Source organism: Haliaeetus leucocephalus, unplaced genomic scaffold (genome assembly GCF_000737465.1).
Source record: "Haliaeetus leucocephalus isolate CR32 unplaced genomic scaffold, Haliaeetus_leucocephalus-4.0 Scaffold1000, whole genome shotgun sequence".
In the NCBI taxonomy this organism is placed as follows: Eukaryota; Metazoa; Chordata; class Aves; order Accipitriformes; family Accipitridae; genus Haliaeetus; species Haliaeetus leucocephalus.
In genome coordinates, this window is record NW_010973436.1 from 561,426 (window position 1) to 589,094 (window position 27,669).

The 27,669-nt window shown below is 38.9% G+C and overlaps 1 protein-coding gene across 1 annotated transcript in view; it reads left to right on the forward strand.

Annotated features, from left to right (window-relative positions):
• KDM5B (lysine (K)-specific demethylase 5B) overlaps positions 1-27,669 on the forward strand; it is a 57,938-nt gene that overhangs the window by 20,752 nt on the left and 9,517 nt on the right. The window contains exons 5-21 of the mRNA XM_010584750.1: positions 674-808; positions 4,495-4,588; positions 6,225-6,328; positions 7,778-7,936; positions 8,504-8,623; positions 9,086-9,244; positions 9,688-9,869; positions 12,785-12,947; positions 13,972-14,091; positions 15,563-15,757; positions 16,166-16,347; positions 16,990-17,114; positions 17,435-17,585; positions 21,275-21,389; positions 23,439-23,794; positions 24,959-25,097; positions 27,233-27,412. Of these exons, the coding sequence (XP_010583052.1) occupies positions 674-808; positions 4,495-4,588; positions 6,225-6,328; positions 7,778-7,936; positions 8,504-8,623; positions 9,086-9,244; positions 9,688-9,869; positions 12,785-12,947; positions 13,972-14,091; positions 15,563-15,757; positions 16,166-16,347; positions 16,990-17,114; positions 17,435-17,585; positions 21,275-21,389; positions 23,439-23,794; positions 24,959-25,097; positions 27,233-27,412 (2,679 nt within the window). The remainder of the gene's footprint in view (positions 1-673; positions 809-4,494; positions 4,589-6,224; positions 6,329-7,777; positions 7,937-8,503; positions 8,624-9,085; positions 9,245-9,687; positions 9,870-12,784; positions 12,948-13,971; positions 14,092-15,562; positions 15,758-16,165; positions 16,348-16,989; positions 17,115-17,434; positions 17,586-21,274; positions 21,390-23,438; positions 23,795-24,958; positions 25,098-27,232; positions 27,413-27,669) is intronic.

The window sequence follows — 27,669 nt, forward strand, 5'->3', positions numbered from 1 at the left end:
TACTGAATGTTGTGTGGCTTGACAAACTTGGAATTGTCATTAATTATTACTTTTCTTGCCAAATGTATGCACAGTTTTCAGCAATTAAATGTGTTCATTCAGCAGCTTTGAAGAACTAAAACTGTTCTTGCATCTTCTTCCCTTCTGCCCTTAATTCATGCAGCAGAGTTGTCCTCTCCAAAACATAAAGAACATAGCTTCTGCAATGTTTTTCGGACAAAATTGTATTTCAGTTAAGACAGGGATGTATGATAGGCTGTAATTTACTTTTATATTGCTCTGTATGTTAGCCTTACAGTAATGCAACCTGAGGATGCTACAGCAGTTTCCAGTATGCTGTACAGTCTCCAAAAGCACCATCTACTAGAAGAATTGGTATTGGTATTCCCATAGAGAAATGTTTGGGGCTTGTAACATTTAAAGGTTGAATTCAGCTTTATTGAAGATCCTTTGTAATGGTTATTGCATTCAGTAAAAAGACAGGAAAAAGTGATTTTGTGACTTGTTCATATAGGTAATGTTACAATTCTCATAAATACTGTTTTTATTAACTCAGCACAGCAATTATTAAAGCCCTGTCTATATTCTTTCACATTAGCCAGGAAATTGTTCTACACAAAATTGGTATTAGAAGCAGCGGCAGAAATTAAGTAATCAAATTGTGTCTCTTTAGTGCTTGCAGAAACCAGATCTCACTAGTGACACAAAGGACAAGGAATATAAGCCCCATGATATTCCACAGAGACAGTCTGTTCAGCCATCTGAAACTTGTCCACCTGCTCGTCGAGCAAAACGCCTAAGAGCAGAGGTGAGATAATCTGTCTTTGTATGGGCAAATGTTCTGTGGTGACCGAGCTTGAAATCATAACGCATTGATAGTTTGCCTAGCTACATGGCACAACAGGTTTTAGTTGAATTACAGGACAAATGTTGTTTTGATCAGATCACTAAATGTATATGCACAGTAAACAGCTGTTTAACATTTTCTTTGTCATTGTTAAATATTTATACTTGTGTAAATTATAAATAATATGGTAAGGATTTTGTGATACTTTAAAAAGTGTGTTACTGAGGTTTGGAGTTCTGAGCGGCTCTTCTACTGAAGCTGTTCCACTGACACATTAGTTATGAGTGTGTATGCTATAATAATGTTTTTAGCATGATTATAAATAATATGGGGCTCATAGATTAAAATACAGGTGATAAATTCTAGAAATGAAGCTTCTCTTTTGCAGCTTTGATCTCTCTCATTTCCTCAGAGGATAGCCAGTGAACAGTAGTTATTCTTTAAATGTGTTGAGAGGTTCCTGTAAATCTCTCATGAGTTGAAGCCAGATGTTAGAGCAGAGAAGGTTTTTGTTATAACACTAGCATTGTTGTATTTCATTTTTTACTGAGTTCTATCAATTTGCTTTCACTATGCAATATAAAGAAACAATTGCGTAACGTTAAGTCAGTATGGTTTTGTACAACCAAACAGGATTAATCTTACATGTGCTTAAGAAATAATATTTATTTGGATAAGCATAAAATTTATTTATTAAATCTGCATAGAGTTCTCCTGTGAGGACATATTTTAGGAGACCGTGATGCGTCTTCTTCATTGCTGGAAAACTGTGATGCTGTGACTTCAGTCTTTCCAGACTGATGTTCCTGCCTTCAGAGAGTTTACTCTTTCTGTTGTTTGAGCAGATGAAGAGTAGGGGAGGCTTATTCCCAGGAGATAGTCTTATTAGTGGTGACATCATGAGTTAGGAAGGTCATGTTTGACTCTCTTTATTATAATCCAGATTTGTATTTAAGTTTGTTTCAGACTCTTTAGTAACTCCCATTGTTCTAGTCTTGGTCTTTATTACTACCAAGTAGTACAGCTTAGTTGTTGCAAATTCTGCCTATAATTAGTTAATAAGTTACAATTAAGGTTTTCGAAAGCTTTTCCACTCAAATACCCTGTTACAAATAGATTTGTAATTCTGAGGAAACCTCAGTAGTTTGATCTGGAACTTTCAATTTAAAGCATCTGCCTGTGATTGAAAGATGCTAGTTCTCGTGTATCCTTTAAAGATTAACAGCAGGGCAAATATACACTAAAATTTTAGCTTCTCCTCTGACGGTTGTGTCGGATGACACTGACTAACAAAGAATGCACATTTTCGTCATTTCTGTGAAAACTAACTACTCATACTTAGCCAAAATATAAGCCTATCCTCTCAGGTCTTTCCCTGAGCACCTAGTTTTTTGTGGACAGAAAATACTTGATTAAGAATAGAATGGAAACATACAGAGCTAAGGCTGAATTAAGCAGCATGGACTAACTAGCTTAGCAAGCAGCTGTAGTGTTTTAAGACGGTAATTTCCAAAAGTTAAGATTCGTTAATGTGAGTGTTTCTTTTCCATTTCAGTGCAAAGCCAGCTAAGTTGATTAAATCCATTTTATTCTACATTGAAGCTACAAGCAGTTGATTTTTGCATGGACCAGCTTGCAAAGTAGTAATGTTGGGTTAACGTGTCTCAACCTTTTGCTCTAATGAGATATACAAGGATTTGTCAGTGTCTTAAATTGTAAAACCTAAGTTCATTCTTACGTTTACCAGTTTGACATTTCCTGCTTTTCAAAGGCTAACCATCTAGTATAAACATTTAAAATAAGTGAACTGCAGGAAAGCATTGTAAATTATTCTTACTAGCAAAAAATACAGCCTGTGGGATAAGTGTTAGTTTGCAATTGTAAGACAGTTTTACCTTGCCCTTTCCTACTTGGTGAGTAAACACTTAGGAGAAAATGTTCATAATTAGCAAGGAACAGGGGAGTGACAGCCATAGGCTGGTTTTGAAAGGCAAAGGATGTAGGTGCTTGATGTAGAAAAGTAAGTGTAAAAGACCAGAACAATGCTACAGAAGTGAAAGTGAGATGAATCGATATAATGAAATACTCAGGCCAAAAAAGAGCTGCTCTTTAGCCCTTAGGCTTAAGCACAGAATAAGGGTGCAACTCACAGAAGTCAAAGATGCAGAAGATGGAGCATCTGTTACTGCATTGCTTGAGGATCAGTGCAAACTGACTCTTATTCAGTATTACTAAATATAATGAACAGCATTTTTTTGCAGATCTTAAGCAATGGGACCTCTGCCTGGTCTCATGGAGACAATAGTTTGGACAAAGAGAACACAGAAAGTGAAGGGAAAATAATGTCAAAACCACCTCTGTAAAAATCCAAACCAACCAACCAAACAAGCCTACATCCCCCCCCCTTCCCCTCCCCAAACAGAAACACCAAACACCGCCCCTTCAAATACCTGATGATGCATTCAGCCTGGAAGTCATGCTTTTAGAGCTAGGCCAACAAATCCCATTATTTGGGGTTCAGGGAGTGGTTGGTAGTGGACTGACTTGTGTGAGTAGCAAGAAAGTGGTTGCATGACCTCATTTCCTTAAGAAATTAAGTGTAAAAAGTACAATGTTGGAGAAACCCGTCTTTACGCTGAGGGATTTGAGAATTGTTCTCCCACAGTCTCAGAACTTCAGGGAAGAAATATAAGAATTAAATGGAAAAACATTATTCTGTGTTGAAAGCTCCACAATACACTGAGTTCCCTGCTTAGAAGACTGGAGTATGTTCTGCTTCTCAAGAGTAAAAGAAAATCTATGAAAGACCAAAGTTCCTTGCTCCTTTGCTTCTTACCAAGGTCGTCTGAAATCAAGCTAAAAACGTGGTATCATTATTGGCACAGGCTTTTTGTAGGATTTCCTTTCAAATCTCTCCAGGTTGTTCCCTGTTATTTCTCCCTGAACTCGTTTTTAAATAATTGAATACAAGTATTTCAGAAATTCAGGTTGCCTTTTGAGATTTATTTGTTTATCAGTATAAAATGTTTTTTTGAGTTTAAATTAAGTCCTCAGAATCTTTATCTGACTTCCATCTGCCTGGCTTTTTCTTAGAACAAGTCAGGTTACAAGTTTTAAGACCTCAATTGTACCTCAGTGAAGTGTTTGTGTCTCACAGCAGCTTGTTCTCTGAACCTTTGCAGTCCTCTCTTGGCATTTATCATAGTGGATTAAGAATTGTATGCAGAAAGATTTTTTTTTTTTATTGTGGAAGTCAAAATTATCTTTTTTTTCCCCAGTTCTTTTCTCAGCTCTTGAGAATATTGAAAGGTGTATTTTAAAACCTTGTAGGGTCTGCCACCAAAGTTACTCAGCTGTAGAGACCTGCAGAGAGTTCTTTAGATCTTAATAGGCGCTCTCTTGTTAGGACTTTGAGTGTTGGAAACAGTTGCAGGTTGAATCTCTTTGGGTATGCAGCCTTTTCTGCAGCACTGTGTGCAGTGGCTAGCTGTATATTCCAAAATCATCAGTCTTGCCCGTACTTGGGCAAGCAGCCGTGAGTTTAGATGGCAGTGAACATTTTCCCAAATACAAGTGTAAAACCAAGGTGTTCCATCTAAGGACAGTACTGATTTTTTTTTTATTTTTTTTTTTTTTTATTTTTTAAGGCAACCAATATTAAAACTGAATCTGACCCTCCAGAAGCCAGAACTCATAATCTGAGACGTAGAATGGGATGTGCACCTCCAAAGTGTGAAAATGGTGAGTGACAAGTGGGGAGTGAAACAAAATGTGAATGCAATTTCTGTAACTTTGTACAAACTCGTTTTAAGACCAGTTAAATTCAGCAGTTGGAACAATTCAAAGTATTTAAAAAAAATACTTCTGTTAACTTCATTTTTAAATTGGAATTTATTGTAAAAGTCCTTTTATGGCTTTGAATTCTTTTAGTTTGTTTTGTAAGTGGTTGAGTTTTCTTGGAGAAGAAGAGGTTTTCAGTTGAAAAAAAAATTCCTACTTTTTAAAACTTCAGGGTCTCTTATGGAGCAATCAGAAATTATATCTGAGCCAAATTTCTATGTGTATTTTAAATAGCTAGCATCAATCAACTAGCTTTAAATAGAGGAAACTCTTTTAAGAACGTATGAGATTTCAGACACTTTTAGGAAAGAATTTGAATTTGAAATCAGGAAATGAAACTCAATGAAGGCAAAAGATAGTATGCTGTGAACTTAGCGATAAAGTTCCCATAATATGATTTTTAAATTGCTTCTATCAGTAGTTCTGAGTCTGTTGTTATCTCTCCTTAACAAATAATAATTTCAGACTGAGAAGAAATGTTTAATGCCATCAAACAGAAGAGTAAGCTTGTTGACAAATAATTCGGCAAAGCAAACACAGGAACCATTTACAACTACTTAATAATTGAAATTAAGCAGTTTGTCAGTCTCCTTTGTTCATTCAAAATATTCCCCCACCCCCAAGAATTTGTGTAGATTGTGGTCTTTTTTAATTTGATTTTTTTTTTCTTGAAGGAGTGTCTCTAAGCATTAACCTTTTTTCTTTTTTCCTCCTGAAGAGCAGAAGGAGAAAGATCTAGACAGTTTTTTAATGCTTAAATTTCTGATAGATATAGATATTCTTCTCTTTAATATCTTTATTAGCTCTCAGACTCCAAGAAATGCTTCGGACTGTCTCATGTCCAGGTGTAAAGGCCTCTAGCTTACTTCTAACTAGCTAAGAGCCCTGGGATTCTCTATGCTCTGTTGTATGGATTTGGGGGTGTGGTTTTTTGTTGGTTTTTTTTAATAATGTCAGGAATGAAGACTTGAGTAGAGACGTGCCCAAATTAGGTAGGAGTGTAAGAATGTAGAGGAACTGCTTCTTTGTCAGGCCACTTCTGCTGCGTGCTCATCTTTGATGATACGTTTTTGTGAAAGCTACTGTTAGAAGAAACTGAAGTGTGAAGATCACTGTAGGAAGCTGTAGTGTTGTTTCATGTCTCCATGTGACATGCTGCTGTAAAATTGATGGAGTAATTCAAGCACAGTTGTTAACACTACATGGAAACAAAATCTTAGCTTACGAAGATACTCATAATTTAAATTAAATTAATTTAAACGGGCTTTAAAACTCAAAACATGTGGGCTGTGATAGTCATTGCTAACTTGTGATGGCATGCTTGTTTTTTCTGATAATACTGGCTCCTGTAGGTATTGCAGGTGTTCAAATCTTGCATTGTTAGCTGAAACAAGTGTGTGTATGGTATAACAAGTAATTCAGCAAATAACTTGGAGTGATGCAGTGTAACAAGTGATAACAAATAAATAATAACAAGTAATGCTAAGCATTAAAAGATTTTGTAATACCCTCTTTTTTTTTTTTTCTGTTGCACCAGAAAAGGAAATGCATAGCACAGTGAAACTTTCTGAGAAGAGAGAACCTGCTGGGGAGCCAGAGAAAGACAAATCCAAAGTCCGATCTAAAAAACCTACTAATGCTGTGAGTATGCCCTGCTTTCTTGCTGCTTCATATTGATTGCAGGTGTTTCTGGGTTTCTCTTGGGTATGTAGTGAAGTCTCATGTCATTTATATCGCACTAAGGACTTCTTCATGTAACCCTGTGTTTGAAACAAAGCAGTGTCTGTGCCTGCTGCAATATACATACTTGTAAAGCTTTGTGCTGTTACAAAGCTGAAAATAACAGGATAGTTAACTTTCACTATCTATAATTAAAATGACTTGTTTTCTGTCTCCAAGGCACAATCTTGAAATAAACATTTTGAAAGAAGAGTCCAAATAGAAGTTCTTCTGTGAACTGATCTCTCTCCCCATCACTCTTTAACCTCAAGGGAGCTTAATGCAAGCTTTGGCACCTGGCTTTCCAGCAACCTGCCACTTATTCCACAATTTCAGCACTAACTTGGAAACTTTGCTGTTCAGATGCTTCTTAAAAAAAACAACCCTGTTCCTGCTCCAACTCTCCACATACCACCACCCCCCCTCCAAAAAAATCCCAAACTGAAAGCAATGGTAGTTTGTCTCACTTTTGAGAAGACAATACTGAGATTCTTCCTGTCCATGCCACTACTTGGATCTTTCCTAAAATCAAAAATGTTCTTCATTTAATCTACACCTATAGCTAGATACCTGAGAAGGAAATGTGCAAATCCTAGAAGCTGACACCCCCACCCCCCAAACAAAAAAAACTTGCAGGAAGGAGCAGGAGATACTGCTTCTTTTTTTAATCACATAAGACAATAGGGTCTGCTTGTCCCCACAGCTCTGTTCTGTATTTGAGAAGAGCCTTCAGTCTGTTGCTGATGAAGGTGTGGCATAGGACAGGCAGCAGACAACCCTTCCCACGTTTGGAGTGCCTGCACCTTTTCCTGGGGGCTCAGTAGCTGTTGGGTGAAACTTCCATCAGACTTCAACAGCTGCCCCCCTGCCCAAAAGCACATAGCTCTGCTGGGAAACTGGTGCCATTCCAAATGAAAATGAAGGTCTTGACCAGTATCTCTGGGGAAAAAGAGGAACAATCCCATCAAGAGGAACCCCTTTCTCTCCTCTGAGGCTCCAAACAGTTGGTCTCACAGGAGGATGAAACATCTGTGCACACATGCTGCATGTGAGAGCAACAAGAAAAAGGATTTGTGAGCCACTAGCAGGTGTTATACCTGCTGAATCCTCAATACTACTGATTTAAACTATCCTGGCCACTGAATCAAATCTTCTATCATTTGGAAAAAAAAATACATGGAAGGGCTTGCAACTCTGTGGTCCTTCCTTAAATTACAGAGCGGGGTTATTTAAACTCTTACATAAATATTCTGTGTTTGCTTGTCTCATTTCCATTTTGGAGATAAAGTAAAAATAAGCTTTGGCAAATGTTACAGATAACTGAGTTACCTTAAGTGCTCAAATTCCCACTCTGGCAATTTTTTGTTACAGGTGGATTTGTATGTATGTCTCTTATGTGGCAGTGGTAATGATGAGGACCGTCTCCTGTTGTGTGATGGCTGTGATGACAGTTACCATACTTTTTGTTTAATTCCACCCCTTCATGATGTTCCCAAAGGGGACTGGAGGTGTCCCCAGTGTTTGGCTCAGGTAATCCAACAAACCGTAACAGTTAGGCTTAAGGTTATTTTTTATTTTGTGGGTTTTTTTAAACTTGATCCTAGGGATTGGAAATACAATTTGTTATTACTTAAGGTTGTGCAAACAAGGTGATAAGAGGGTAAACCTAAAATGAAGACTGGGCATGCTTCAAATTGGAAAGCTATCACTTAATATTTTGGAGCCAAAAGTTGATGTGCCTTTAAAAAATACATAGGATTTTATTTGGCACCTTTCCTCTGTATTTAAAATTGGAGTCTCACTAGGTGCTTCAGTGTGGAGGTCTATGCATCTTTTTTTTGCTTAGCTCTACTAGATGAAGGAGATATTAGGCATATTACTTAATGTTTTTGCAGATATATAAATAAATATTGTGATTTGGTGAATTAAGCAGAGTAATTTCTTCTTCTGACTGCAACTTGGGGCAGTCACTTCATTTCGGTCAGATGTCCTGCTGCCTTAGCCATCAGGTGCCGTACTAGTAGCCCATTTGTGTAAAGTCTGAGCACAGATTGTCTTATTAATACATTATGGAAATAATTATCTTTTCAATTGCAGGAGTGTAATAAGCCTCAAGAAGCATTTGGTTTTGAACAAGCAGCAAGAGACTATACACTTCGCACATTTGGAGAAATGGCAGATGCATTCAAGTCAGACTATTTTAACATGCCAGTACATGTATGTTCATGTATTTATCCTGATGCCATAATGTAGATATCATTTTTTGTGCTTAGTTAAAATACATAACGTTTGAGGGGGAGGGGGGAATTCTGCTTTTGAATGGGATGAAATCTGAAATCAGAGGTTCTCATTTACATCAGTGAATCCTTGTTCTTGTTGGTGTCATGGTTTCCTGTTCCACCAGCTTCTTGGTTTGGTTTTTTTTTCAGTTTTGAAGAAGTGTCTGTAAGGAAGAGAATACTCTAACTGTCACCCATTCCTGAGAGAACAAAGCAGCGACGTGTCCTGAGTGGAACGGCACTTCTGCTGCATCTTTTTTTTCTCTCGTTGAAACAATTTTGAAATGGGGAAATACTTCAAGCTAGTGGAGGTTCCTCCCTGAGTTAGGTTTTATGCACATGCTTTTTATATACTGATTCCACAGTATATACTCCTTGTTTTTCTTCTTCTCATGCCTAGATGGTCCCCACCGAGCTGGTTGAAAAAGAATTCTGGAGGCTTGTTAGTACCATTGAAGAGGATGTGACAGTAGAATATGGAGCCGATATTGCTTCAAAGGAATTTGGCAGTGGATTCCCAGTTAGGGGTGGGAAATTTAAAGTTAGACCAGAAGAGGAGGTAGGTCTTTATTCGTTCACTGTGTATGTTTTTATTGCAGTTCTTGATTAAATAAGTCTCTTTGGTTCAAAGCACAATAATGGAACTGGGTTGCAAAGTGTTTGTTTTGTGTACCTGGCACAGTATTTGAAGAGGAGAATTACATCAGAGTTTTGATTAAATAAAATTTGCTGTGACCAGACATTAAAAGCCACAGGTTTATCCTAGAAGTTATTTATTAACTTCCAAACAACAACAAAGTCTCATTTTAACAAAGCAGGTCAGATAAGGTTTGTGAAAGGAGCTAAGGCAGTGGATGTTTTGTTCTTTGATTCATTGACCTGTTTCTTATATTTTTCAGTTCAGAAAGATGCTTTTCTTCTGTTGCTGTTTTGGCAGTTTTACCTTCTTGGGTTTTTTACTTCATGTTGTATAAACCTGTGACTGTTCTGTTCAATTTTCAGGAATACCTTGATAGTGGCTGGAATTTAAACAACATGCCTGTGATGGAGCAGTCTGTTCTTGCTCACATCACTGCAGACATATGTGGAATGAAATTACCCTGGCTATATGTAGGAATGTGCTTTTCTTCATTTTGTTGGCATATAGAAGACCACTGGAGCTATTCAATTAACTATCTGCATTGGTGAGTTTGAGGAATAAACTCAGCCTGAGAAGCAATCTCCCTTTCATTCCCCCTTCCCCTTTTTAATTAGTGGACTAAAACCAGATTCACAGAGTTCAGGCCAGGATAACTCTTGCAATCCTGTAGCAGCAGGGTTAAATTTGACACCTTGTGATTCCTGCATTGATTTGCTTTTGGACAAGAGGTCATATTTTGGAAAGAGACATCCATTCCCAGTTTTAAAAAATCCATGAGAGATGCAGCAGATACTCCATCAAATACTTTATTATGCTCAATGTAAAACTAAAAACCATGCAAGTTTTTTTTTTAAATCATCTAGCTTCAACTAACAGTCTTAGGATCCTGCATATTTTTTTGTCCGTTAGATCATTCTATCATAAATCCTCTCATCAAACAAACACTTGTCAGCTGTAATCAGGACAGATCTTTGCCATCTCTTTGATATTCTAAATAGATTGAACTTCTTAAACTTCTCACATTACAACAGCTTTTCTAGAGTTTGAATTATTCTTGTCACTCTTACTGAAACCTGTCAAGCTCTTTCCCTTTCCTTGTTTGCGTAAGTGTTCCAGCAAAATAAAACCACATCGCAGCTGCTATTCAGTAGGTCATCTTTCTGGTTGGTTATTCAATTGCTGCTCCTTGAAATAGCTGCTGCTGTAGCCCAGTCCAAGTAGTCAGTGACTTAATTTGCTTGCTTTCTTACTACTTGACATTATTAAAACAAATGTTTGAGTGAGGCTAAGTAAATGAGTGATCAGGATTACATTCTAAAAATTATCTTCCTTGTCATTTGTTGCTTTTTTTTTTTTGTCTGGGTCTTCAGTCAGGCTGTAAAGTGTGGGAAGGAGAGGAGATTTTTTTTGTTTGCAGTAGAAACTTAATTTCTTCTAGGAGAGCTTCCCTTGCTATTGTAAGAATAGCATTATGTCCTCCATAATTTGTCCTGCATTGCATTAGTATTTGCAGTCAAGGCCAGAAAGATGCATAATTGCATACATGTATATGTGCACAGACATGTACATACATTCAGACACATGTGAAAGTTGCCCTGCCTCCTTTTAATTTATTTCTCCTCCAGCATGAAAATCCTTGATGTCTTGTCTTCTCATTTGCAGATACTCTTCTGTATTTCCCTTCAACTTAGAGGTTTAAGTCTGGGTTCTTTAGCCTGTTGGAGAGCAATGTGTAGTTGAGGTTAATACTGTTGTTGGCCAGAGGAATCAGTCTTAATGACCCGCTGCTGAAGAGACAATGCTCCAAACTCTGAAAAGACTTCAGAAGGCAGGACTTGTTCTTGTGAAATACTAGAGATGGCATGTCCACCTTCAGTGTTCCTTTGTGCCTTGAAAGAGCTTGTATCCTGGTATGGTGCTTTGAGCAGATAGCACCAAGTGAACCAGGCTACAGCAGCAGACCTTTTATAGGTTGAAGGCAGTAGTTCTCCTGCATGACTTTAAATCCTGTGTTAGTTTTTGAAATGGTAATAAAAGGAGAAAAAAACCAAGTCTTTGCTTCTAAGGGTGCTTGCAAATAAATATATAAAATGTCAGTCCTGGTCAGAGGTAGAATTATCATCATTGATGCTAGTATTTCTAAAAGCAGGAATTTGGAGCTGCCAGGTAGCAGTGCAGAAAGAACTGTCACCTTTGTCCATTCTGCAGCTTGCTGCCTTCATAAGGCTGACACCTTAACAGCTCCATTAGAATTCTGTCTTTCTCTGCTATCTGTTCTCCTGAAGTCCAGAGCCCCCTGGTACCAGTATTCTGGTCCAAGTTTAGCATAGTTCATAACTGCTGTCATACATTCCTGGGTAATGACATGTATCAAGGAGCAGAATTCTTGACTAACCCGGTATTGGCTCAGGGCACACGACAGTTTTTAGTTGCATCTGTGGCTGGTCTTCATAAATTCATAGACTTGTTCCAAGATGATGACCAGGTCCAAGGCTGCATAGTCATCTAACACTGCATAGTGATCTAACACTGCATAGTGATGACTCTACTTGTGCTAATCCTTGTGGTACCAAAGTAACTGCCCTTCCACAGTCCCTCCCGCTAGCTGTCCTCTTCACCATGACAGAGGTGCTATTTGAGTACAGGAATAAGCTCCTAGGTATGAGGGTTATGCTTCTGGATTCATACTTCACTCTTTTCTTCTGGAATTCTCCCAATTGCTTCATGATTTATGGAAAAAAAGAACACTGTTGGGTCAGCTTTACCAATTTTTCCGGACTCTTGGGAGAAGGTGATTTGTCTGTTATCTCCTTTTCTAAATACCTTTTCTAACATTGTTCTTTATAAGGGATTAGAAGGCGTTTTCATCTTTTTGCTACAGTCAGCCAGCTTTGTTGTAAACCTGAAGCAATATCTACTGGAACACATCTGCATAACCTTAATTTTCTGAACTGGCTTGCATTGGGTTAAGCTGTTGTTAGAAATTCTTTGTTCCTACTCTGGATATGGATTTTTTTTTTTTTTTTTTTTCCTTGAGGTCTTTTGCATAATTTGGAAGTTTAATTTCTACTTACTATATGTTGCTTTTATGGCAGTTATGCACAAGACAGAAAGAACTGGCTTTGGTTGTTAGATCCAACAGGGAGTTTGTGTTTATGGTAAAAGACAAACAGCTTATGTTTTGAAGTTGTGCTGAATTAGCAGAACTTCACTGAGGACTTCTTCAGTCTTTTTTTTTTCCCCAGAATATTTTAAGTATGTGCTCAGAAATGTGGGCAGTTAAAAACTTAGGTCTGGAGGAGGGACCTGTGTAAAATGCGAAGATTCAGGAAGGTACATAATCTTTGCATTCCTTCCTGGTGATATACCCTTCATTTGACATGGTGTATTTTAAAGCAGAAGACTGAAAATGTAACTTACGAGATTGCTTATATTTAACTTTTTTTAATAATCTTGCAGGGGGGAGCCTAAAACGTGGTATGGAGCCCCAGGGTATGCAGCTGAACAGCTGGAGGATGTAATGAAGAAGCTTGCTCCAGAGCTATTTGAATCTCAGCCAGATCTCTTGCACCAACTTGTCACCATAATGAACCCGAATACTTTGATGGCCCACGGAGTGCCTGTATGTTGTTGGACTCCTGTGCTACTCCCCCAAACCCAACCCTTTCATTTGCACTGAATTCTACTACAAAGCTGATAATTGAAGCCACTTTTATTACAGAGATGGTGTGGTAGTTTCCATGTGTGTTGTATCTTCCTTGTCTAGTATAATGTGCCAGTATGAACAGATGGGCAATGGAATCATTGCTTTTGAAATTGCTTGGCAAACTCTTCTCTGGAGATCTACCTTAGTATATTTCTATTTCTGTATCTCAGCTGGAACGTTTAGTCTCAACCTTTGAAACAATGGCAGGAGCTCTTCATATGTCTGTCTAATCAGACACAATTGGTTTTGGGGGGGGTTTTTTGGCATAGAGTTTCTGGCAAGGGGCCAAACCCCATTCTTCCTTTATTTGTCATCCACATCCTCTTATTTTTCCTGGATAAGTTCTTAGGTGTTTAAAAACATTTTTCATCAGTTTCCATCATATTCCATACTAGATTGTTCATGGGAATTATGTCCCTTTACAACTTAATTAGCTTTTGACTAGCTGACCTTGGGACTTAAGGGAAAATCTGGAAAAAGTAGCAAAATTTGTGGTGTCAACTATGCTTTGAGAGACTCCAAAACTGAAAGATGCAGGAAGACCTGCCTGCTTTCATGCTGATTGTATAGCACCAGAAGTATTAGATTTACAGCAGTCTGAACTTTTGAGTAGGTTCAATTTCTCTTCCCCTTCAGCTGCACATTGAAGAGAACCTTGTCTGTGCTTTATCTGTGTAACTGTGCACAGAGCTAGCAAGTGCAAAAGACACAGACAGTAGACTTAAAATGGCTGAAAGTGCAGGTATGGCTAAATGAAAGCCCTTTGCTTTCTAGGGTTTTGTATGACAAGTTACCAAATGTCAGTTGTAATTCTTGGGCTTACGTTTTAGAACTATCTGAAGTCATCATAGAAGTTACTAGGAATTGGAAATCCGTATTCTCTTCACAGCCTTCAGTTCTGTTTAGGTTTGATCTAATACTTGTCTGTCTTTTCTCCTAGGTTTATCGAACCAATCAGTGTGCTGGAGAGTTTGTGATCACCTTTCCAAGAGCTTATCACAGTGGCTTCAATCAGGGTTTTAATTTTGCTGAAGCTGTGAACTTTTGCACAGTTGATTGGGTATGTTCCAAAACCAGTTTTTCATTAAGTATGCGGTTCCAAAGTTGTTCCTAGCTGATGTACAGCTCTAATTTACTGCTGATGCACAAATCTAGTCCACGGATCAGAAGGAGCCTGTTACTGGAAGCATAGTGTTTTGCTGAAGGTATTTCTTTCATGTAGTAAACTGTGGGCTTTCTCTGGTTCCTAAGGTTCGGTTTGAAATTATACATTAGAGCTGATGTATCTTTTACAGCAGAAGGTAGGCAAGGTCCTATGCACGCCTAGAATATGGGTAGCATATGGATAGCAGAGGTGCTGTAAGTTTTTAGGGAAGAATACCTTAATGAGAAGGGAACAGAAAGTTTTAATGTTCAAACAGAAGGCTTACCAACCTGTGCTTTGTTCCCAGTAAGCTTCACTCAGCTCATTGAAACAACAGAGATAGGCACACATTACAATTATTAGGTCATAGTAATTTATTAATTTTTTTGTCTTTTTTTAAAATAAAAACAAATGGAGGATAGTTGCTCCAAAGTTAAAAGTAATCATTTCTCCTTCCCAGCAGATTTCTCAGACACAGTGTTGCCTGATCTCAGAAAGATCCTTTGAAGCTACTGATGCTTCAAATTAGTCCTCTTCTGGTTTGGTTCCCCCCAAAAAGTCTTGGCTATTTGTAAATGTAGCCCATCTAAAAATGTTGCTAGATTTAAAAAACATTACTTAGAAGTAGGAGATGACTAAAATTGGAAGAAAGCTTTCTGCATTGTGACTATGTTCGCCTATTAGTTGGTTTGGTTTTGGTTTTCCTCTTGTCCTTCCATGAGTTTCATACCGGACTCTAACACATAACCTCATTGTAACCTGAGCATCGTTACCTGCCTGGCCAGTGACAGCCTTAAAATAAAGCTATGAGTAACCTACCCAGCTCATAATGGATTGTTTACTCTGCCTGGGGTTAGTTAGGGACTTTAATGGTTCACGGTGTCAGCAATTTCTCAGGCTGCAGCCCAGTTCGTGTCCTATATAAAACAGCCATATCATTTGAGAAAAAGGTCCAGCATGCCCTGCAACCTGCCTTTGATGGGGCATACCTTGAGTGGTAAGAACAGGACAAGTGTATGTACTCTTCCCTTTGACACTTCCCCAGCCTCTGCGTGTTTTTAGCTTGGGTATTCCTGGCCCTACTGTGGTTTAGTGATTTAGTTACCCCTAATTATGGTCTCTTCCAGATAGTACGTTCCCCCTGTGAACCTAGCTAAACAACTTGCATCCTCAGTGTCCACTGTAAAAGAGTTATAAGCAGTACTGGTTTACAAGAACTCAGGGTCTTGATTTCTCTAGTTTTACATTCTGAATTATGAATGTTGTTGCTAGAAGGATTTTTCTTGGCCTTTCATTTGGATAGTTTTTGGTTAGTAGTACAAAAAGTTAGTATCTTAATATAATTTCCAGAATGAACTCTTAATTTATTTAATGTTTTTCAATGCAGCTACCGTTGGGTCGCCAATGTGTAGAACATTACCGTCTGCTAAACCGTTACTGTGTGTTTTCTCATGATGAGATGATCTGTAAAATGGCTTCCAAAGCAGATGTTCTTGATGTTGTGGTAGCATCTACAGTTCAGAAAGACATGGCTATTATGATTGAAGATGAGAAGAGGTTGCGTGAGAAGGTTGATAAACTGGTGAGTTGTAGGAAATGATATTATAATGAAGAAAGGAACAGTTGAAACAGTCGTGTGAAAACATGCTGGGACTTGTACTGTGTTGTCAACGGCTTAGAGCTACATGGTACCTTCCTGAGTAGCATTGTTGATTTCAGAGGACCACTTGGGTAAAGAGTCATTTATCGCACATCTTGCTTTAGCACCTGCCCTTTAATATTGCTCAGAATGTCTCTTTTAAGGTAATATTTGTTCTTTCAGTAACTTAGAATAGCTGATTTGTCATTAACCAAGATTTCTGTCTACCTGGTTTTAATATCTTATTTCTAAACTTCATTATTCCTTTGATAAATTCAGCTTCTGATGTTTTAGCTTGGAATAGTCACCTCTTCATTAGACTTTGAAGTGATGTAACATACTCTTTTGCAGGGAGTGACTGACTCGGAGAGAGTGGCTTTTGAGCTGTTTCCTGATGATGAGCGACAGTGCTTAAAGTGTAAAACCACCTGTTTCATGTCTGCTGTTTATTGTCCATGTAAACCTGGGTTATTGGTATGCTTGTACCATGTCGAGGATCTCTGTTCCTGTCCCACCTACAAATATAAACTGGGGTAAGCTTTAGAGAGCAAATAATACTGTTCTGGAGATAATTATTGTATGTGTACATACTGTGGTTTGATAATCTAGTGCCTACTCTGTTTTGTCAGTGGTGCTAGTCTCAGTATTCTGTTTCTCTCAGTCCTTTGCAAATATAGTGCCCTCAAAACAAAGTGCCTTTTTTGTGCTCATATACAAAGACTTTCTCTTTCCAGCATTCAGCTCTTCTTGCTCTATGATGGCAAAAATTGCTGGATAAGTTAATTTGCTTTTTTATTTATAGCAACAAGGTCATCATCCCTTACATCCAGTTCTTGCCGAGCAATATTTTTTTGCTTTTGTTAGCTTTCCTTCCTGTTGTCATCTTTCCTTTCCTGTTGTTTGTTACATCTTTGTCCTACATGAATGTAGCTTGTCCTAAGACAGTTTCACAATTGCTGCAATTGTAATGTTGAAATTGCTTTTTGAAGCAATTACAATATTGAAATTGTCTTGGGAGGAACGTGGTGTGGTTGTAGGTCTTAATTATATAACCCTGGGTGCCTATTAGATAATTTCTGTGTTGTATGGACCGACCCATCCTGATGCCCCTCCGTTCCACCCTCCTGCTCCCCCGCAGATTTTGTTGAAGAGTTTGAATTCTGTGCTACTTGTAGGTACCGCTATACCCTGGAGGAACTCTATCCAATGATGAGCGCGCTAAAGATGCGTGCAGAATCATACAATGAATGGGCTTCAAATGTTAATGAAGCTCTGGAGGCAAAAATTAACAACAAAAAAAGTAAGTATCTTACCTTCTGTCTGAAACACATAATTTTAAATGGCTAATTTTTCAATTTTTAGTTTCTCAACCTTAGTAACTTTTGTCTAATGTGACAGTCAAAAGAAATCACATATAATTTTATGTTTTAAAGTAAATATTTTGGCTATTACAGTCCCAGAAATTATGCTAAGCTATCTCTGTGTGAGAAGATTGTAAATCACTGACAAAAAATATAACTGGAGTTGAAATAGAAATGTTTCATGTGTTGTTTTATTCAGCCTTACCATTTCATATCCATCACAAAGGAGACTTTTTTAACTTAATATCTTTCCCAAAAGGTCTCATCAGTTTTAAGGCTTTGATAGAAGAATCAGAAATGAAAAAGTTTCCGGACAATGATCTACTGCGACACCTCAGACTGGTTACGCAAGATGCAGACAAATGTGCCTCAGTTGCACAGCAGCTTCTTAATGGCAAAAGACAAACCAGGTAAATGTTACTATATGGGTTTGTAACAAAATTGAGTCACTGAAGATAGATACCAGTGGCCAGTGATAGATGCCAGTGTTCTGTAAGACTTAAAAATGAAAGTAATCTTTTTGTCTTCGAGAGAGAGCCATCTTTTACAGCAGATTCACCTTTACTACATGTAATAAGTTAAACATCCTGAGCTTTCAGTGTCTTCTTCCTCTGTGTTTGACAGTTGGGCAGTAAATTCATTCTAATGTTCCCCAAAAGGAAGAATTGTTGTGGTATTTCCAGACAAAGCAACACCAAACAAGACACAGTCCACTTGTCTCTGTGCCATGGGGACTGAAAATCTGTCAGTGGTGCATATGTCATTATATTCATTACACTTTATGCCTTGTGGAAAAATAAAGTGTCTTAACTTCCTGAGTTGATGATGATGGGAATACTGTATGAGATCTCTGAAAAATACTAGCTCTTTCTTTGGCAGCACTTACGTTAAATCTTTCGGACAGGTTATTTGCTCAAAGAATTTGAAGGCAGGGCAGTGTTTGTGTAATACATTCTTTGTAAACTGGATGTCTGGCTGCCTAGTTCTGCTAGCACTTTCCATGCCTGAAGTGAGTTGAAAGGAGTCAGAAGATCCAGAAGGACAAGGCCAGATCTCCTCATTGTATCGGTTTGATTGTGACTGTATTAATGTAGTAGCCTTTCTCTCAGGGATCACAAATTGCCATCTTCTGTTGCAGATTCTCCACCCAGACTTAAAATGGCTGCATCTAGCCTTGCGGGATGATAGGTTTCTAAGAAAATCTTGGTTTTATGTGTGTGGAGGACAATATTGATCAAGTCCAACAATCTTAGTGGGAAGTACTTGGAAAAACTGTTTCTCTTTTGTCCCACCTGGACAGTTTTCACCTGTTTCTGCTGCTTTGAACAACGTAGTGTTTGTCAGAGCAGTTGCTCTTTATGTTGGTATAACTGCACGTGTGTGGTTTGTGCATGTTGCTTGCCTCAGCAGGAATCTTGTAGGTTGTCAATCCCTGTGTTCTTGCAGTACTTTAAAGGCTGACTTCGAAGGACTTTGGTAGTAGGATATTCAGCTACTGTTTAGGTGTGATTCTTGTAGCTGCACTTTCCCTTCCTAGTGATCCTTGTGTAAGTCTTTGTGCAAGGAGTTGATAAAAATTCACCTTCACCATCTTGCAAACACAAGAGGATGAAGCCCCTGTTACAAGAACGTAAAAATATTACAACAGGAAATGAAAAATTCAGCACTCCAACAGACATGACTTCTGCCAGATAGGCAATTTCCAACTCAAGAGATTCATAGCACTGTTAACAAAGGACTTGTCCGCTCCTAATCTCTTCATTTAGTGTTGACCCACCTCTACTTGTTCTAGCATCCCCAGTCTATGTGTTCTCCCATCCTTGGTACTTGCTCAGGCCTCCTGATGATGAACTTGGAGCAGCAGCCAGGCCCTTTCCAGCTGTTCTGTGGCAGACGAGCTCTTCCAAGAGTCCTTCCTGCTCTTAACATGTACCTGACTTTGCTTGGCCTGGAAAGAGCGGGGGGGGGCAATTTTTTCCTTCATCTTCTGACCAGGTCTGTTCTTTTGTCACCGTGGTGGTGTTATCAGCTTTTCTCACAGCTGTACTTGCCACCTCCTTTAGCATTACAAACGGTGATGAAAAATCCACCCAGTGTTGCACTACACAGGATCAAGGCAGTGCTTGGATTGCATTTCTCATTTGCTCTAAGTGTTTTTTGCCCTTCTCTCACCATTTCTCCTTTGATCTTTTTTGGCATATTTCTGGGAAAAGTCCAGTTGCATGTCTTCATAATTAAGAGTTTTAAAAACCCATGTTATTTGATGGATTATTTCTTTCTTAAAAGATTGAAGGGGGAGTGCTTCCAATGTAGGAAGATACAAAGAAGAGAATAACCTGCTTAAAATCTTAATACATGTTATATCGAATACAGTTTCATCTATGTGATGTTCACATCTGCTGGATGTTGGGCAGCCTTCATCATGCTGACTGCTGTGTATCGGTTATAAAGGATTTTGGATTTTGCCTAAAGTTTGGTTCATGCTTTTGACAAACTTTCCTTTATGGATTGAGCATTTTGTTCTGATCCTGGGTTTGGAAGAGTCATGCAGTAGACTTGACTCGACTGGAAAGGCAATCCCTGTTAATCATGGTCATCAGTGATACTCAAGGATCTCCTCCTGTATGGTATACACAACAGTTCCTGGGGAGAAAAGAACAAGACAGATGATAAATATTCTCTTAGAGTAAATTCTGTGGCTCTTGCTCACAGTCTTCTCTGTAGTACCTGAAAAATGTAGATGGGCTGTACTTCCCTATTTCCTTTGGTTCTTACGGTGATGGATGATGAGGCAGTCCTAACAGATGCTGTTTGGAAAATTGTTCTGTGAAGAGCTGTCTGAATTGAACCAAAGGACAGTGTAGACCTCAGTCCTCTCTGGCTCTGGAAGAGAAGAGTATGACAGCAGGGCAAGTACAAAGGGATGTGCACTATCCATCCCCTTCCTTCTCTAGGTCTCATGATACCTTTTCTGCTTCTTAGAGTCTCCAAGAGTTTAGAGACCTTGTGCTTAGAGATCTTGGTGATTAATAACCCTAGATGGACGTGGGCTTTTCTTCTGTGAATGCTTTTTTTTTTTTTTTTTAGTCTCCTGTAATTTCTGGTTATCAAAAACATCTTGTGACATTCAGTTTTGGAGTTTAGATATGTAGGGGGGGGTGTGTGTATGTGTACATAAATATTTATTTATTTTAAAAACTTGTGCCTTTTCCTGGAAGATACTGCAGAAAAAATAGTAAAACATTGTAAACCATAAACGAGCTTGTGTTGTACCTGAGACTTTGAATTCATTTCATTGTTCAGCTTACTCTGGATTTTGGAACTCCCAATGTGATCTTGCATATCCTTTAAAAATACCTATCTTTAACATAGAGTGCTAAATTAAAATTTATTTTATAGTGTTCGCATTCCAGTCATGCTGGCATATCCTGCTAGGATGTTGTTTTCCTCTTTTGTTTAAATGACATATTGTGGATTAAATTGGAGCCAGCAATGTAAGAGATTTCTTTCCTTTTCTGTTCAGGGTTCTCAGACCTAGTTAATATTGGCTTGAGTTTAGAGAGGTTTTTAATATTAGCCAATTTGTTAACACTTATAAGCCACTCATTTGATACAAAGCTTTTAGATAAAAATGAAAATGATGATTTCAGCGTAAAGAGGATTTTTCAGAAGCGCCTACACGACCTGTAAATATAAAAACCCATTCAAAATTGGGATTTGTTCTCTTTTGGTATGGGCATGGGGAGAGCTTACTACAATAGCTATTGCAACATAACTGAATAGTTTATCCACAATTGCTTTGTGTTCTGGAAAAAAGCCTAATTTTATTCCATAATAACCAGTGCTCTTCCAAGGCTGAGTAGTTGTTCCAGAACACTATTTAATATGAAAGAGTATTTTCAACAATAGCTTATTCTGCTATAGCTAACCAAAGTTTTCCCATGTATGTAAGCCCTAGGCTTCTTGGATGCTTTTGAATATTCTGTTATTTGTGAGTAAAGCTTGACTTACAAGAAATCATAAGCAGATGTTTGAGAAGTTTAGATTTTATTTTATTTTTTAGCAGCATCCAGCAAAGTTGAATTGTGTGTAATTGCAGGTACCGCTCTGGAGGAGGAAAGTGTCAAAATCAGCTGACTGTGAATGAACTCCGGTTGTTCGTGAGGCAGCTCTATGCTCTGCCTTGTGTCCTCAGTCAGACACCATTGCTGAAGGTAACTTAGAAAATTCTAAGGGAAGGAACATGAGCATTTGTCATAGTGATGTATTTGCACTGCATTAATCTCCTGTCTTACTACTAGCTCCAAGAATTAATAGCTTTAAACTGGCAGGCCTGGGTAACTTGTGCATGAGTTGCTTAAGAATGGAGCTCTCTGACATGCTGGTGTTCATGGTCAGCGTATTTTTATACTACATGGGGGAATCAAAATGTTAATGTTGTACGAAGTAATGCAAAAGAAGCAGCAGGATGACTTGGGTAACTACAGATTAAAAGTTTGGGGTCAGTTACCTAGTCTCCTCTTAAGAGTGAAGACAGGTTTGTCTGAGAATTATTTAAAACTCCGTAATGCTCTGAGTGGCAGTTCTCCTATTCATATCACTTTCCTTCTTTGTTAATCCAGAATCAGCTTTCTCATGGTCTCGTAATTAGATACCTCCTCGTGCTATCAACCCATGTTCCAGGAAACAACACAAATAACCCTAGCCAAAGCTACCAGCCTAGGCTACCAAAATACTTGTTCTGTCAGAGTACCTGCTGCTGACAGTGAGTCAGATCACTTTGTCTCCCACAACCATCAGCTAGTGCTGATTATTTGCTCACCAGATGATCAGCCGTCAGACAAGTTGAAAGTAATTCATGATTTGGTTTCAGAATTTGCCAAAATGTTGAATATCACACTGAGGGGTAATAAAAAAAAAAGGGGGGGAGGAACATAAATTCTGGGCAGCTGCAATTCCTGTCTTAAAGGAAAAAGGCTTCGCATATTTGTGACACTTGGAGCCAGGAGATGCAGTGTCCAGCTCCTAAACTCTCTCTTAAGTGTCCACACAATGCTGAGAGACCAGACAATACCATGTAACTTTGAATAAGAGTAGACCAGTTCAGCTCAGCATTATGACTATTGCTTTTGAAGCTTTATCAGGTCTGGAATGTGCGAATCAGACTTTATGTAATCCTATTTACAGTTATTTGTTTATAGCATAGTAACTCTGAAGTTATCTTACTATTTAAATCTTACTATTTAAAAAGCAGAAGTTCAGAAATGCCAGACATGCAAACAATTCTTCTCCGTCTGTCATTCTTGAACAGGGAAATATCAAACACATGGTCAGGATATTCTTTTATATCATTCCTAATGATCTTAAATTATATGTAGTCATGCAAATTAGGCTGTTAATATAAATGACCAACAGTTACTGGAGATCAGTTCACAATTTAATATATCTCTAAAAAGGCTTTATTTCCATTATGGCTGAGATCATCTACTCAGGCAACAGCCTCATTGGCAAAATACCAAGATGTCATCTGTGAAGGAAGAATTTACTGCTGGAGTGGCATTTCAGCCAGTACTAGAAGCATTGGGCAGGATGGCTAGAAACAGAGTAATTCCAGCCTTTGCAGTGAGATTACTCTAACTGCCTATTATCCTGGGTGAAGTGCAGACAACCACAGGGGTAACTTTTTGGGGTAATTAGCTGTTGAACATATGGAGAGAGAGAAAGTGTTACACTGCATGAGAGAGTAAAATTCCTGTGGCTTACTGGGACTGTGTGGTCCAGCTCAGAAACCTTAACAATATAGCAGAAATGAACCCCAGAAGCTCCGTGCCCTTCCCAGCATTCTTCAAAGCCTTCTTAATCTTAACCTTGCTGTTCTTCAGCCTCCTTAATCATTCCAGAACAAAGCCAGAAGACAGCATTAATGAAACACTTAAAATTTCCCTTTAGATCCTTTCTATTCTTCTGAGACCTCTTTTTGATACCCGTGTCTTAGTTCAAAGGAGTTTGGAGTGGAATTCCCTTGTTCTATGATCCTCAAGCTTATGGACACATGTATGAGGAGATGCTGATCTAGACACTATGTGTTGAAGACACCCTATTTAAGTGTTCCAGATGTCATGATAATTTGCCATGCATGTTGTGTGCATTGCAATGTGGTGTTTGCCAGGAGCCTTGCACTTAAATGTTTAAGCTTGCACTTACGTTTAAGAGATTTGGCAGCGAGCTTTCTTCTGATTTATTGTTGCGTTTGTGTATTTCAGGATCTTCTTGATCGTGTGGAAGCTTTTCAACAGCAAAGCCAAAAACTCCTTTCTGAGGAAATGCCTAGTGCTGCAGAACTTCAGGAGCTGTTGGATGTCAGCTTTGACTTTGACGTTGATCTACCCCAACTGGCTGAACTGCGGATACGTCTGGAACAGGCACGCTGGCTCGAGGATGTGCAACTGGCTTCTTCGGACCAAAACTCTCTTACTCTAGATGATATGAGACGTCTTATAGACTCAGGTGTTGGACTCGCTCCCTACCCAGCAGTTGAGAAAGCAATGGCGAAGCTGCAGGAGCTCCTTACTGTATCTGAACACTGGGATGACAAAGCCAGAAATTTGATAAAGGCCAGGTATAGGCTAAATCTTAGTGTTGCATTTTGTAGTTCCATGAGCTGAGGAGCTGTTTAAGATGGAAATAGTTGGCTTTACTTCTGAAGGGGCCCTCTTTTGTTCATCCAGTTCACAACATGAAGGCAAAATTTGTGCCATCCGCAAGGGAAAGGGATGGAGAAGGGGGTTGAGTGACTGAGCGATTTTAAACATTGGTGTTGGCTTGCAGTGTTTGTGGTGCTCCACTATCATTGTGCAAATTCTCCTTTTGCCACAAGGAAGGGTTTTAAGACACCTCTTCCTTCCTTTCAACATTCTTCCCTCCCCCTGTGTCATACTGGAGGATGCATGTCCAGATAGAGCTTAGTTACATACCACCAGCTGGTAAAATTTTATTATCTGGACTATTTCTAACATTGAGGAGATTTTTTTTCTAGATTATTTGGTGCAGGGGAGGAGGAAATAAGCTAAATACATCCTTATTGAGAAAAATTGTCTTGCTCATTGCTTTGACCTTCTGATTTATAAAGTAAAATGGAGGAGAGCACGGTCTACTTAAAGTTTAGAAAGGTGGCACAAACTTGTATGCAAGGTTTCTTCCCTCAAGATTCCTGATTTTTAATTTTTTTTATTTTATTTTTTAAATTTTTCCCCCAGCCTCATAATTATGAAAGCATTTGAGTGTTTCTTACCCATTAGTAACCATATGATTTTAAAATTATAACTTCATAGAGCACAAAATTGGAATAAACTTGGGTTTAAGCTCCAAAATGGAGATGCAGTTGTGTTTGTACCTGTCTAAAACATTAGAATCGAGTTGTGAAATACAGAAAAGCCATCTTCAGGGTTTTTTAACCTTCCAATGTACAATCTCTTAGCTGATACTGTTTTAGGGTTCAATGTGCACTTGAGGATCCAAGGTTCTATCATCCAAAAGTTAATAAATGTTAGATCTCCCTTAAGCCCAAATGTGTGAATATTTCTAAGTAGGAGACTATAGCAAGCAAATATACATTTCTAAAAGCATACCTGCATTAGTAATGTCCTGGTTGTACAGTATCCATATCTAGTACTGGACATAACGTCATTATTTGGTGTAACCTTTGGTTTTAATAAGCCAGATGAGTAGAACCACTCCAACTGCATTGCAGTGTTTTACATTCTGATACGTTTTGTTTACGTAGACCACGGCAGTCGCTGAGCAGTCTTGTACCAGCAGTGAAAGAAATAGAGGAGATCCCAGCCTATCTCCCAAATGGTGTCGCACTGAAAGACGCGGTGCAGAAGGCCAAAGACTGGCTGCAGGAAGTGGAAGCTCTGCAGGTACGTAAACTGTGCTCTTGGCTTCTTGGTGGGTGATAGTAACCTCTGTCAGGTTAACAGACCCACACTCTGCGCTCCATTGTGTGCACTTGGTGCTTCAGTATCGCAAAAATCAAATGAGCAACAAGTTGATGGCAGAGAATGAAAACCAGAGTCTGATAAAGACAAAAACCTATACAGGTTTTCACCTTGGCTTCTGGTGCTTCCCACTCAAATTTTCTTTTTTTTTTTTTTTTTAACCTATCAGTTTTATTTGTGGATCAAGTTTCCGTTCTTCTTTCTTTTAGGTTCTTTGCTTCTTTTACAGTTCACTGGCAGCTTAACTCTCCCTTCTTCTCTGTTCCCAGTTTCCCCCTTGTGTTAGCACTGTTGCTTGTGCAGCCAGACACCATGTTCAAGCCCAAGTGAGTAATTGTAGCCTGGGCTGACCATTTGAAGTGGTTCATGGCTCAGCCTCGCAAGTACTCAAGGCAGGGGTCAGTGGGACTGCACAGATCAGGAAAGGGTGTGACTGGGATAGCCCTGATTTTCAGATTTTGATAGGATTTGCCAAATATTTTTTTGTATTTTCATTTGTCCTCATGTTTTTTTCCATAAAGTGAACTCTGATCTGACTTACTAGTATTTCCAGGCCTATCTGACCAAAATTGGTCTTTTAATAAAACCTTCTTTTGAGTTCAAGATGCTTTTATTAAAAAACATCAGTTGTCCTGGGCTTCAGAATTTTGAAGGAGTAAAGTTCATGTAATACTAACTTTTGTTTGAGGGTCATGGTTTAACCCCAGCCAGCAACTACGCCCCACCCAGCTGCTCGCTCACTCCCCCTGGCTGGAGTGGGGGAGAGAATCAGAAAGGTAAAAGTGAGAAAACTCATGGGCTGAAATAGTTTAATAGGTAAAGCAAGAGCCACGCACAAGCAAAGCAAAACAAGGAGTTCATTCACTACTTCTCATCATCAGGCAGGTGTTCAGCCATCGCCAGGAAAGCAGAGTTCCACCACACGGAACAGTGACTTGGGAAGACAAACACCTTAAATCCAAAGGTCCCCCCCTTCCTTCTTCTTTACCCTGTCTTTATATGCTGAGCAAAACATCCTATGGTCTGGAATATCCCTTTGGTCAGTTGGGGTCAGCTGTCCTGGCTGTGTCCCCTCCCAACTCCTTGTGCACACCCAGCCTCCTCACTGGTGAGGTGGGGTGAGAAGCCGAAAAGGCCTTGATGCTGTGTAAGCAGTGCTCAGCAATAGAAAACATCCCTGTGTTAATTAACGCTGTTTCCAGCACAAATCCAAAACATAGCCACATACCAGCTACTGTGAAGAAAATTAACTCTCTCCCAGCCAAAACCAGCACAGAGGGCTATCTTGAGAGGGCTTAAGTACTTGTTCTTGGCATTTGCTAATTTCTTGGTTTGGATTCTGAAATTCTGCCTCCTGAATATGGAAAAATGTGTCTGTATGTGCCAAGAATTTTTGCTTCGCTTCTGCAAAGATTTTAGTAAATGCCTGCAGTCATTGTGACTTGCAGGAAGCTCTTGGTATCAGTACTTGGTGATTTGCTGCTAGAGATGTTGGAGCTGTTCTGGATGGATAGTTCTCGAGTCCCACATCGCTGCCTATTTTAGAAATTACTTCTCAGTGCTGCTATACTGCTAGACTTCTTGTAATTGGGTTGCCTTAGGCGTAGGCTGCTAAGTGAATGAACAGAGCTCACTTTCAAATTGGATACTTGAGATGGTTCCTTGCTCTTGCCATGGCAGGGACTGGGTTAGACTTGCCTTCTGGGTCTATTTCAAAATTATTTTGATTTTTCTGCTGTGAATGCAGATTGTTAGATTGGGAGTCTGCTTATATTGTTGGCAGTCTTTTTGTTTTTAAACTGTCATTTGGTAAGTGTATTTCCACCCCACCCCCACCCCCACCCCCCAGGTGTTTTATTAGTTTTGTCTGTGTACTTAATGGCTAGAGCATGAGAAACACAAATGTTGGAGTAACAGCTGTGGAAGTGACTGAAGTGTCTAAGCAGTAAATTTGTTTTTACAAGCTCTACCTTCAGTTAATCTAAATGACTTGCTGTGATTCATGGAAGTGGTATGTCTTGTATACATCAACCATTTCTTAATTTATAATCTGACAGGTTGGAGGACGTGTGCCTGTACTGGACACACTAGCGGAACTTGTCACAAGAGGTCGATCTATTCCAGTGCATCTGGACTACCTGCCGAGGCTGGAGTCCTTGGTGTCAGAAGTTCAAGCGTGGAAGGAGTGTGCAGCTAACACATTTCTGTGCGAGAACTCCCCTTATTCTCTTTTGGAGGTAGGAGATCTCAGCTTTGGAGTAGACCACCATTCATACAACAGCAAAAGCACATCACAGCTACAGTATTAACTCATGAAGTAACAGTAAATATTAAGTATATTTGCAGAATTGTTTTAGGATTTTATTATTTTAACATAACTTTATTAGATTGACTTATGCTTTTAGTGATCATTTTAAACTTTTACAATGCTTAAGATTTAGCTATACTTCAGTCTCTTTAATCAGTGGCTAATGAGAGCATGCTGTGCCGCAGT